Source organism: Amblyomma americanum, chromosome 1 (assembly GCF_052857255.1).
Source record: "Amblyomma americanum isolate KBUSLIRL-KWMA chromosome 1, ASM5285725v1, whole genome shotgun sequence".
Classification (NCBI taxonomy): Eukaryota; Metazoa; Arthropoda; class Arachnida; order Ixodida; family Ixodidae; genus Amblyomma; species Amblyomma americanum.
The window spans coordinates 288,978,356-288,991,248 of NC_135497.1; the positions used below are offsets into that span (position 1 = coordinate 288,978,356).

A 12,893-nucleotide genomic window follows, 5' to 3' on the forward strand; every position below is an offset into this window, starting at 1 on the left:
TTTCTCGCGTTCGCACGCACTCGGTGGCCCCGCGTGCGTTGCGCTCGGAACGGCCTGGACGCAATTCCCTGGTTCTGCGGGACGCGGGTGTCGGCCACAGAGAAAGCGAAGCGCCTCATCTTCAACAGCAAGAATGGCGCCAGGGAAAAAGAGGCCAGTGAGAGAGTGGAATCGGTTGGCTTATTGGTGCCCCGATCACCAGAGGCTGGAGGATATGCCCATAATGCAGTTCATCAAGAAAGAGATAATGACCAGCCCTGAGCCACAGGTGAGCTGTTTTCTCTTGCTTAGACCCTTTGGGCAGTGGCTTGACGCAGGCACGTAGCCAGACAATTTTATCGGGAGAGGCCTGTTCTGTTGTCCGTCAATCGTGGGAGTGAGTCGTCTCTTTGTAGCCTCCTCACATCCAGCCCACTAGGCCTAACCGGGCCTCGGCAGGGCCCGAGGCAATTGTACAGGGCGTAGGCCGGTGGGGCAGGGCCCATGCCTAACAATAACACTGCTGGGGGGAGGGGGGTTTAGCGCGATTTCGGGGGGAGGGGGGACCGGGCCCCCTTGGGCCCCTCTTTGGATACGTGCCTGGCTTGACGTTTAACCTGGGGCCGAATCCACGAAACAGTTCGCTTTGGAACGCGTTCGCTTTATCTCTCGCCACCTCGCTCCACTGGCCGTGTGTCGTCACCGCTGGCGGCGACATCACGGAGATGGGACCACGGATTTTGTTTACATCACGAGACATGTCAATCAAGCGAAAGCGAACGCGTTCGGTCAGTGTGTGTGGAACTCTGAAAGTGTAGTTCGCTTCGGCGCGAGAAGAAACATGACGGTTCCTCCCGTCGCCCCGCTGTTCTTAGCGGTGCTCAGCGAATGTTATCGGCGGCATCGGCGGACGCGCGTGCATGACAACACTTTCGACATGAGTGACGATGCCTTCCGAAGGCATTTCAGGCTGTCGAAGAGACTTGTGCGCCGGCTATGCGAAGAGCTAAAACCCCCGCCTTGGACCAACGAGAAAAAAATTAATGTGGATTAGCCCAGCTAATCCAGGATATACCAAGCGAAAGCGAGATTGAGGTCTCCAGTGGCCCACGGAGCCGGTTGTGCGCCTTCCCTTTCCTCAAAATGAACGGTCTTTGCAAAGCTGTCAACGCCAATGAACTCTATGAACGCCGTTGGCTCACTTGTTTTCTTTGGCTTTTGAGGAAAGGAAACTGCACCGTAACCGTCTCACATATCTCGGTGGACACCAGAACCGTGCCGTAAAGGGAGGGATAAAGGAGGGAGAGAATTCTTGGACGGTGAATGGAAGGACGGTGAAGTGCTTGGGAAATAGGTCTTTGACACCACCTCGTGCGATTAAATTTACCTTGTGCCATGGCACACTTTGGCCAAAGCTTCTCTTGCCCCATAAAAATTTATCACCTTCATCAAGCTGACAGATAGGGTGAATCCTGGCACCTCGGCGCCAAGAGATAAGTGATCCCGTGGACCAGCCCATGCCTCCTTGACAGCACTCCCAACGAGTTTTCGTTAAGAATTTTTTGACGGGGCCGGCCGCATTCTGTGTACGTGGAATGCGCATCCAGTATTGGTAGTAATCGGGCCAAGTCCATTCCCGCTACGTCTTTAATCTCCGTCATCTCAACTTCACTGCACGGATGGGTACGCGCAATAGATGCACAGCAAGGCAGACCGTATAAATGAATGTACCATACGTCATCTTTGTTATTTCTCCCCGCCTGCACCCGAGTGGCCTCCTCCTCCATTCCTCGGCCTCTCCTCTCTAGAGGTCGCTGGGTCTTTTTTTTCTTCCTGGACGCAGTCCCGCGCAGCCCAGACCGCGTCACGCCACTGCGCTTGTTGCAACGGCTCCCCCTCCCCGCCAGCCGTGGAGGAACAAGCGTCCACTTTTCCCGTTGGTCACGCCGCGAGGCCCTTTTTTGCATCGGCGCGTTTCCTGAGCGGCCTCTGGCCGCCGCTGTCGAGGTGAGACGCGAACACACGCACGCACGACTGCGCGAGGAGCAGCAACTGTCCCCTTTCTTGCTTAGTTGGGTGCTTTCTTTTTCCTTTTTGTCCCCCCCCCCCCCTTTTCGAGCGTCGCAAGGGACCGCCGCAGGGAGCTGACGACGGCAACGTGTGCGCGCACGAGGAAAGCGGTGGCAGCGGTGCGAGCTTCTGCGCTGCTTTCTTCTTTTCTTCTCAGCGGCAAACTTGTGCTCTCAATATAAGCGAAGCGGCGAATCCCGCGAGAGGCGCAGGGCACCGAACTGACTTCGGCCCAGTCTCATCTCGCTGCGACCGAGCAGCCGAATCGAAGCTTAGGAGACGCGGAAAAGGGCGAAGCAAGCTTGGTTCGGAGCGGAATATATCGCGAAGCGGCGAGCCTGTTTGCAGGCACGAAGGCGAAAGAGCGCAGATCCTTCTTAAGTACACGTAAACACACATAGCGGCAAGGAACGCCGATTTCGTTCCTGGCTGCTTCGACGCTCACCTCTCGGGGACGGTTGCTTCGCCTCATACATGTGGAGGTTGCCGCCCTGGTTCGTCTCAGTCGCGATTACCGATGTTATCGTCCTCGATGGCGCCGACTGAAATGCCCCGTCTCGGAATGCTCGCAACATGCCCGCGTCGCATCGCCTTTACGCGCGCCTCGTTTATGCCATGCCAGTCCTTCCAAGATATAAGCGCGAGTGCACAGACCTTTGCAAAAAACGCTCTGCTTGTCACCATGTCGCTCGCTGTACTGTTTGTGTGCGCGTGTGGCTACTGTGAGCGCTCTGCACGTGTTAGCAACTGTTCATAGAGCGCCGCGCTTAGCTCTTTTTTCATTTTACAAGACTTGCTGACAGTTAAGAGTACTGTACTGTAAGTGGCATAAACTTCTTCTTGGTTGTCTAGGAAAAAAAAACACATAGTCAATCTTCCAGCTGTAAGTTCGTACCAAGCAAAATTCCACAATCATGGAAGGTAAAGAATAGATCGTTTTCTTGCTTCAAAATGCTGAAAATGCGCCTCCGCGGTGGCTCAGAGGTTATGGCGCTCGCCTGCTCACCCGAAAGACACCAGTTCGACCCCGGCCGCGGCGGGCGAATTTCGATGGAGGCGAAATTCTAGAGGCCCGTGTACTGTGCGTTGTCAGTGCACGTTAACAACCCAAGGTGGTCGAAATATCCGGAGCCCTTCACTACGGCGTCCCTCGGCTGCGTCGTATTAAATGTAAACGAGCCCCAACAATGCGGCAGCCTTGTAGTAAAAAACGGCTCAATGTATGAGCGCGTAGACCGTTCAAAATAGGAGTGCGTACAACTGCAGCGGGCGGTTCCACGTACAGTCGCCCACATTCTTGACAAGCACGAAACGTCACGCGCCTTTCTGCCCCTTGCTCAGAATGGAGTTTTCCGGCAAAAGCTATATGCACTCGCATCTCCCCTAAACTGTCGGTAGACGTTTTTACCATACCGTTTACGAACTACCGGAGAAGTATACCGGTTAACCGGACCTCTCCTGCGCATGCGCAGTCGCATTGTTGGGGGTGAGAGGGAGCCACTGCGCGTGCGTAGCCGGCGTCCGGTAAAGCGGTATACATCTACACTAGTACGTCTCCGGTATGCTAAACAAGTGTCTGCTCGGCCGCTACGCGGTGCGTGATGGTGCCAAAGGCGGGAATCGCGTGTGGCCGACTGCTCTGACCTCTGAAAGAGTGTGGCCGACTGCTCTGACCTCGCACAAGCAACAAGCGAGCAACGCAATTCTTACGCGAACATAACATGTCTGAGAGAGAGGGAACAGTGAGCGCAGCCCGAATGTCCTGCAGCCGCCCCTCCTCCATCTTTGAATGAAGTAGGGGCGGAATTGTCGGCGGTCGCGGCACGGTGCAAATAGGAGAAACAAATATTCATCTCTCGGTTAACACAGAAGGCCTGCGCAGGTTTGGCGGCGCAGTCATGCGTGTCTGCGGCGAAGAGCTAGATTAAGTTCTGTCGGTCGGGTATGATCGTTTGCTCAGACACATCCTTGCAGGCATGAGGGTGACCTGGAAAAATGAGGATGCGTTTTTTGCAATACAAAAAAGATGAAGTGTTGCCGTCACGCTGACTCTGTTTACGATGTCTCCTGTGTCTTTCAGTCGACTTACGCCGCCGAGCAACGCAAATGCGCCCAGCAACGTCCGTCGGGTAGCAAGACCAACGCTGGGACAGCGGCGACCACCGGGTCAGGTTCGGACTTGCGTATCGACACACCAGCAACCACCGGGTCAGGTTCGGACTTGAGTATCGACACACAGGCGACCACCAGGTCAGGTTCGGACTTGCGTATCGACGTCAGTTGCATTAATCGTGGTATCGACAGAATTCTGTTCGCTGCATCTGTTGAGATCGACAGCTTTGCTTTTGTGTAGCACCATTTAAAGGGCATACTGCTGCTGCTGCTGCTGCTGGTGTGTGTGTGCGTGTGTGTTTGCGTGTGTGTGTGTGTGTGTTTGTGTGTGGGCGTGTGCGTGTTTGTGTGTGTGCGCGTGTGTTTGCGTGTGTGTTTGTGCTTGTGTGTGTGTGTGTGTGTGTGTGTGTGTGTGTGTGTGTGTGTGTGTGTGTGTGTGTGTGTGTGTGTGTGTGTGTGTGTGTGTGTGTGTGTGTGTGTGTGTGTGTGTGTGTGTGTGTGTGTGTGTGTGTGTGTGTGTGTGTGTGTGTGTGTGTGTGTGTGTGTGTGTGTGTGTGTGTGTGTGTGTGTGTGTGTGTGTGTGTGTGTGTGTGTGTGTGTGTGTGTGTGTGTGTGTGTGTGTGTGTGTGTGTGTGTGTGTGTGTGTGTGTGTGTGTGTGTGTGTGTGTGTGTGTGTGTGTGTGTGTGTGTGTGTGTGTGTGTGTGTGTGTGTGTGTGTGTGTGTGTGTGTGTGTGTGTGTGTGTGTGTGTGTGTGTGTGTGTGTGTGTGTGTGTGTGTGTGTGTGTGTGTGTGTGTGTGTGTGTGTGTGTGTGTGTGTGTGTGTGTGTGTGTGTGTGTGTGTGTGTGTGTGTGTGTGTGTGTGTGTGTGTGTGTGTGTGTGTGTGTGTGTGTGTGTGTGTGTGTGTGTGTGTGTGTGTGTGTGTGTGTGTGTGTGTGTGTGTGTGTGTGTGTGTGTGTGTGTGTGTGTGTGTGTGTGTGTGTGTGTGTGTGTGTGTGTGTGTGTGTGTGTGTGTGTGTGTGTGTGTGTGTGTGTGTGTGTGTGTGTGTGTGTGTGTGTGTGTGTGTGTGTGTGTGTGTGTGTGTGTGTGTGTGTGTGTGTGTGTGTGTGTGTGTGTGTGTGTGTGTGTGTGTGTGTGTGTGTGTGTGTGTGTGTGTGTGTGTGTGTGTGTGTGTGTGTGTGTGTGTGTGTGTGTGTGTGTGTGTGTGTGTGTGTGTGTGTGTGTGTGTGTGTGTGTGTGTGTGTGTGTGTGTGTGTGTGTGTGTGTGTGTGTGTGTGTGTGTGTGTGTGTGTGTGTGTGTGTGTGTGTGTGTGTGTGTGTGTGTGTGTGTGTGTGTGTGTGTGTGTGTGTGTGTGTGTGTGTGTGTGTGTGTGTGTGTGTGTGTGTGTGTGTGTGTGTGTGTGTGTGTGTGTGTGTGTGTGTCTTTGTGTGTGTGTGTGCGTGCGCGCGTGTGTGTGTTTGTGTGTGTGTGTTTGTGTGTGCGAGAGCGCGATAAACAGAGAGCTAAAGCGGAGGAAGTTAAGGCAATGAGGTTAATCGGAGCTGGGTCCGAGTGGCTACTCTGCATTGGGTAGCTAAACCACTGCGACTGAATTAAACTGTATATGTAAATGAACAGCCATTGCCCTGCACGCAGAGTAAAGACCAGCTGAAGTCAACGTGGCCCACTTTCGACGGGCATGCGGTGTAGAAATGGAATGTCATTAGTCACGTTCACGTATTGTGTAGTCCGCGTGTGCAGTGCATGCACGACTCCCGCACCAGACCCGTGAACGGAAGCGCGCGCTCCTCCTCTCCGCTCCGCGGAGATTATCTTCATTTTCTCCTCCTTTCCTGTCACCCCCTCTCCCACTTCGTCCTTCCTAAATTATAGTCACTTAGCTGACAAGCTGAGATTTCTTCGGACCGCATTGAAGAGCCAGCCGCCAGCTCTGGAGGGTAAAGAAAGTTTCCTTGCAACCGCCAGCACTTCAAGTCAAGATGGACTAAAAGCGCTCAGGGCAAAGCGTTTACCACGGGCATCTATAGACCAGAATCAAGAGCCGCTCTCGGGCGCGGCCATTTTCCGCCGACTGGCGCGCCGCGTTGCGGGCGTTTCTTTGGGGACTGCGGGGCGCCGGCAGCTCCGCGGCCGCACCTGCATATAGCCGCGATTTACTTCCCTTCGGGCGTTAAAAAAACGTTGTCCAGCATACTTCCACAGCGTGGTTGTGTTGCAAGAGGTCTTTGCTTTATCAAAGGGATAGAACTGATGCGTTACTCATGACATATAGTTCGGCATTCACGTTAATTGTGCCGGCGATTAGCACGCGCTCGCGCTTATATCGTTACTGTCTTGGTGTTCCATTACAGTGAAAAGCTTTTTGGTCAGTATCAAGTATTATGTGCCCAGCGAGCATGCAATTTCAATTCCAATGCGCTCTTAATCCTTCCTGTCGGCCATAAAGCACCCACCTCAAATGGGGCTTTCTTGTCGCTAGCTACGTGGTGCGCCGGTCACAACAAATTATTGTTGTGAGCACAACTGAGTCACAGGGCAAACAGAAAACAAATTTTGCCATGATTTCTGCTGTCTGGCGCACAAAAACGTATTCTCGCTTAATTTATTCAAGATTTAATCAATATCAGCAGAGAGGCCAGGTTTCACAAATTCTGCGGACCGAAGTCGCGTTTATTTTCTTTGGAAGCTCTCGGAGCATGTGACAGCGTTGCGTAGCAGTTTGGCCACGTGTCACAGAATGTAATATAATCGTGTATATATTGCTGTGATTCAGGTAGGTACCAACAGCAGAGAGATACTATACGGTCAGCCCTTTACCCCGCGGACCCATCTGAGATACATACGGAAATAGAAACTTAAATTGGTGGCGGTCGTGCTTACATCCCCATGCACGAAATGTCTTTACGGGAGCAATAGCAAGATCAGTGCACGGATGTCTAAGACGTACTGGCTATTGAAAACACGCGCTTCGCCTGGACAACCTTCGATCTGCAGCTGGCCGATCCGGTTACCGCTTGCACGTCACTGCACCATTCAGTCAAATCAATAAATATATAATCTGATGCATAAAATTATCACAGCTTGAAGCGTACGTAAAAAAACGGCAACAAACGACACGCCAGCTCAGACATGTGCTTGTAAGAACCGGTTTTAAATCCACACTGTACCTGGTCGACTACCCTCGCATATGTGTGTAACAGTGTGTGTCAGATAACCGTAGAACGGCCAGGAAAATGTGACTAGTGATGCACAGCACACACCCACATACGTTAGGTGATAGAGCGCATCAGCGACGGAATCGAAGAACACGTAAACACGCATTCTACGCGCCGCCGGCGCGACCCGACCGCAGTCCAACGTGCCGCGTGCGCCGATAGATGGCGACTGGTGTCGAGAGTAAGAGAGCACTCGCAGCCTGCGTGCGAGGGTAAATGAATCTGGTCTATAGACGTAGTTAACCGCTACGATGCATCCAGCTCTCCACCCACCGCTGTGGCCATAGTGTTGCGCTTCGAACCCGGCTTCTCGGCAGCATTTCAATGAAGGTGAAGTGCAAAAACCAAAGGGCGCTGCGCGAAGTTACCCGACCGTGAAGAATTCCCAGCTTGCCCAAATTAATTTGGCGCAGTCTGTGGTAAGCCTATCCCGTAGCCGTGATGATGCTGCGGGACGTAAACAGCTCTTAACCACGCCTCGACCTCGTGCATATGCAGTTCTACTGTAACTTAATTGCTGCAAAACCCATTTAGAAACCAGTAATAAGCTACACCACGCAGGTGGCTTACGCGGCCGCGCTCGCACGAACTCCACCGCTCACTCTTAAGGACCGCAATCAAGCTGTTGCCTGTCAACGTCCGATTAGCATCGGTGACCTGGTGGCCGAAATTTTTTTTGCGTAGCCCTCCACCATGGTGACTATCGCATTTCACTGCCTCCTTCATCCCTTGCGTCAAGTCGCAGTTCAGGAGTCCACTGTGAGTGCGGTAATTACTGTGCCGCTCCTCTCCGTGAAGATTTGTATTTGCATTTTCGCAAATAATCAGAACTTGATAATATCGAGACTTCATCTGAACTTTGCAAAGCGCGTGTTGCGTGAAGTTTAACGTACCAGCCATGGCACGCGGTGTATTCATGATCAAATGTTGTATGTATGCAAGTACCACCCGTCAGCTGGGCCTGCGCTTGATCCCAAGTGCCCAGCAGATGTGCCCCAGCTTGCTTGGAGCTTCTGGCACATACTGCAGGCAGGTCGCGAATTTTGCGCTAGAAACCACAGGACATTTGAAAAAAAAAATGAAAGAGCTAAGGAATTGTGGTGTCTACTTAGTCGTATAGGCCGAAAGGAAACGATTAACAAAATTCTTCGCAAAGATACACTCGCGTACCTTCAGGTTCCTTCCGGCCTCTTCTTCCCAGCTCAGGCCTTTTCAGTCCGGCAGTCCGCCTAGGTGGCGCCAGCTTTGAATATTAAAAAAAAGAAACTACACTCCCTCCACTTTTCGCAAGTCGGAACGCGTCAGTAGAGAACAAAGCTCGCCAGTTTTTCCTGCAACTTCCTGAGGGCTTGATGGTCAGGACATCGCCGTCAGGGTTTCAGTCTTCACTGTTTCGAGTCTGTTGACTTAGCTCGATAATCGAGGCATTTCTGGTGTCGCTCTTGTTGCCTCCCTTACTGGTACCTAAACCTTCTTCACTGCATGTGGCAGCAGTTCGTAGGGAAGCTCATGAGAGCATTATAATGAGTGCTTTAGCACACTGCATACCCTTTTCTGAAGCCATGAACCATCATTGTACGTCTCTCATCGGCACAGCTCCTCATCTTCTGCTTGTTTTCTCTGTCATCTGCTCCGAGTTCTTCGTAACGGTGTCTCTCCGGAATGTGAGGCAGCTTTGTGTTCAGCTGGCGTCAAACTGGTTGTGGAATGTGGCGCCGCTCTATAGTTCAGGAGGTATACTCACTGAGCTCTCCTTTCAAGTTGCTCCTTGCAGCCTTCGCCGTTTCCTTTATGTTTCTGATGAACATATTTACCCCGTAATTTGCTTGCGGCCCCAGGGATGTCGTCCTGTGATGTCGAACGTCACTGAGGTATAGGAATGCAGCGAATTCCTTCCTGAAGATAGGTGGACCATTATTGTCGGTCTTCCACACGCAAGCCGTTACGTGCAGTGAGAACTTGTCCCTTAAGTTTTACGTCAGACTTTTTGCATTCAGTGCAGACAACGTTGCAGTAAAACACAACTGATAGTAGTCATACACACCCACAGACCTGACACCCACCTGCTGTCAGACAAAGGGGCAGCAAACTCTCCCGTTAGTGACTGCCATGGTCCATCTGGAAGAGGCGTCATGCACAACGAATAATCAGATAATATTTTTCTCTATACGACTGCTTTCGGGATCTTTTGACGGGTTTTGATTTCTAACTCCACTTTTTTGTCGATTCCTGGGAACCAAATCCTCCTCCTGATCAGTTGCTTGGTTTTTGCCATGCCTTGGCGTCCTCCGCGTGCCAGATGGTTTGCTCGTGATTGGGCTTTTCCTGATATTTCCGACCTTGTTCCCTTGAAAATAACATCATAGTTGGCAACTGTTAGATTATTTCTGATTTGAACGCATTGTTTTAGCTTGTCATCATTTCACAGTCTCTTGGACGACGTTTGATGTCTTGTTTTAGGGGCTGTGATGAGCCGCTGCATTTCCGTGTCCTTTTCCTACGCCTTCACTAATGCGTGCATCGTCAGTGCTTTTGGCGAAGAAGACACCAAGACGAAGAGCAGTTCTTCAGTTGCGATAGGCTCTCTTGGTGTGTCTTCCCCCTTTGTTGGTGGTGGGTGCCTGGATATCAGTGGTATGTACTCGATGTGAAAAGTGTAGTGCTGCTGCCTCGGGCTAAGACGTTCATGTTGTGCGGACTACTCTGCGCTTGCGTTCTTGATTAAGGAAAATTTAGTGGCTGGCAATCTCGAGTTACTGTGAATAAGTCTCCAGCTTCGTATTATCGAGGACAAAAGTCTCCAGGAGGCGCAACTTCCGATCTTTGCGCATAAGTGCAAAGTGTGCCACCCTTCCACTTATTTCACTTATACACGTTATAGAGCCCGGGAGCAACTTTCACCACTGCAAGTGTGGTCTGAAACCAACAGCTGATAGCAAAGCTATACACGGTGGTTGCCGGTCGCGTGTCGTGGGGACTTTTGTCACCGAGAGTACATGCGGAAGTCCTCAGTCTTTGACACAATGGCTAGCATCTCTTTGTCAATCTGAAGGAATATTCTATTAGCTGGCATTAGTGCTCTGCTGTATTGTGCTAGAACGTTGGATATCCTTTCTTCTGTCGTTTCCTGGACCGACAATGCTGCTGTTCCCTCAGGTCCGGCGTGTGTTGGTGATGTACGCCGCATTGTTGGCATCGAAGTATTCTAGAGTACGTGGTCTTGATGCGGCTCTTTTACGCTGTCCAGGGCTTTTCTGGTGCTGCTCCATCCAAGCTCACGTTGGCAGCACATGTGAAGCTCCTTAGCGGTTTAACCTTTTTTTGCCAGGCGATGGATGGAGCAGCTGCAGTAATCTGTCGTCCAAAGTAGGCTTATGACTTCCGTTCGGATTTTTTGGTGGTGTCGTCTTGTTCAATGCATCAACGTTTTCAGAATCTATACGCTGACTTCAGGTGGCAGAGAACACGTGATCGGCGAATAGAAAACCCTACAGGAAGAGAAGAAGGAATGCCGGAAACAAGTGGATGGCTAGGGAAACAGCAGTTATAAGCGTTACATTGTCCTGGAAGCTTGCCAAATCTATTATGGCATAATATAGGAAAAAAAGTCTGACCAGTACCTGCACATGCGACGTTGGCCATATTTGCCGACCTCTGCACACAGTGTGCTACGGATTCGTATAAAACTACGCTGGTTGTCATAGTAACCAAAAGCAGTCAGAGGTGCCCTGCTCATGAACTCGTTGAAGCACGATGTGCCAAACGCACCACGTAACACTAACTGCTAGCATTGACAAGAATGCGCCATTGCCTTCCTCCCGAATTTGGGACCGGCTGGACTAATCATGCCATCGGTTTTGTCGATATAAGCGCAAATACGGCTCTCTCGTCCCAATTTTCTGCTCCAACAGCGTTTCCGCTGCGTCGATTGCCACACAGTGTACTGAGTTTGTGATCGGTACACACGAATGGATGCCTGCTCCTCCTCGGGCCACAGGCATGTCGCCGCTCGTGCCCATAACGACACTGTTACTCCATCGACCGAGCGACATACGAACTCAGTTCTTGTACCGTTCTCACAAACGGCGACGAGACAAACAGCTTCGTATGAGGAGGGGTCTATGATGCGCGGTTGAGCAAGGCCCTACCTCGCCACCGAAGCGCGGCGGTGGCTGGAACATATCCATGCAGTGCTTCGTTTTCCACAGCTACGCTGGACTGAACAGCTCGGGCATCCTCAGATTAGCGTGTGTTGTACTGTGATCTGGAGAGAACGAACGATGCTCCATAGCATTTATTTCACCCTCGTCTTTTCCTCTTTTTTTTCTTTTCGACAGGAACAAGAAGAAGCGCTCGGCTGAGAAGGAAAATGAACCGGAATCGCCAAAGCGGGCCCCCAAATGCTTTCGGGTGTGACCTCCAGCCTACATCTGCGCTGGCCACGCGGTGTGAGAAAAGCTGCTGTGATGTTTTGAATAAAGAATGTAGTGTGTCGCTGTCGCTGAGTGCCACGTTTCTCGCAGCCACCTTGAAGTTTGAGTCATGAACACCGTATACTCAGCTTTCCTATGCGCACACTAATCCGAATAAGCGCCGAACAAAGCGTTGCCCCCTTTGTTCTCTGGCCCGCTACTGACTGCGGGACACCGCCGTACTGCACGCAACAGGTCGGCCGCTAATCTCTCCGCTTTCAGTCGGGTTGAGCGGATGGGTATAACTTATGCAACCGCGGCCGTCGAGCCGCGCCAGCCACCGTATCCATACGTGCGCGATATGAGAACACAGGGCATTCCCGTTCACGGCCAAGATTCGCGCGATGTCGCCTCGCCGCGGGCGAGGGCGGTGGCCCCGGGGAAGGAGGGAGGTTAAGTGCACCGCGGCGGTGTGGAAGTCTGTGGGGGGGAGGTCGGCCCCGGCCCAGGTCACGGTGAAGGAAACCGCGGTGCGGAGAAAGGTCACGGCAACTACGACGCGGCGGCGGCGGCTGAGCGACTGCTGCCGTTGGAACGGTCGCCCGCCCTCGGTCTCGCCGGGTCGCCTCGTGTGCGCAACCTTTAAAAGCTGGGCGGCTGATGAGCCCCGCCAAGCGCGCGCAGACGATGGGAACGCTGGTGGGAGCGACACCACATGACTTGTCGGGCGCAGCACTCAACATAACCTCTGATAGCTAGTATCGCAGTTGGCTTCAAGCTAGCGATGACGCTGGGTGTAACGAGTGCGAAGAGTTTTGAAGCTTTGCGTTCATTTTGTACGGAAGACAAAAAGACGAGTATGACGTTCAAACCAAGTCACGGCCGTCACTGCACCACACAGATTCAAAGTGTGAAAGGCTGTATTTCACGTCATCTCCGTCGTGGATCATGTCTCAATGTTCGTCCTCGTGATAGTCGCCTTTCTATAAGGTTGGCAGGTCACTTGGAAACGAATTTTTGGAGTGTTAGTCTGGGCTGCACGGTATGATGTGCAGGCGGCGGCAAACGTTTACGGGATGCGAGTTTGCGGAGAAAAAAAAAGTT

The 12,893-nt window shown here is 52.1% G+C and overlaps 1 protein-coding gene across 1 annotated transcript; it reads left to right on the top strand.

The window, feature by feature from the left end:
• LOC144097999 (uncharacterized) lies at nt 1-11,877 on the top strand. Its single transcript, XM_077630576.1, has 3 exons — nt 1-268; nt 4,130-4,299; nt 11,715-11,877. Exons 1-3 carry the CDS (start codon nt 134-136, stop codon nt 11,791-11,793), a joined length of 384 nt encoding a protein of 127 aa, XP_077486702.1. The 5' UTR covers nt 1-133; the 3' UTR covers nt 11,794-11,877.
• Nucleotides 11,878-12,893: the final 1,016 nt, after the last annotated feature.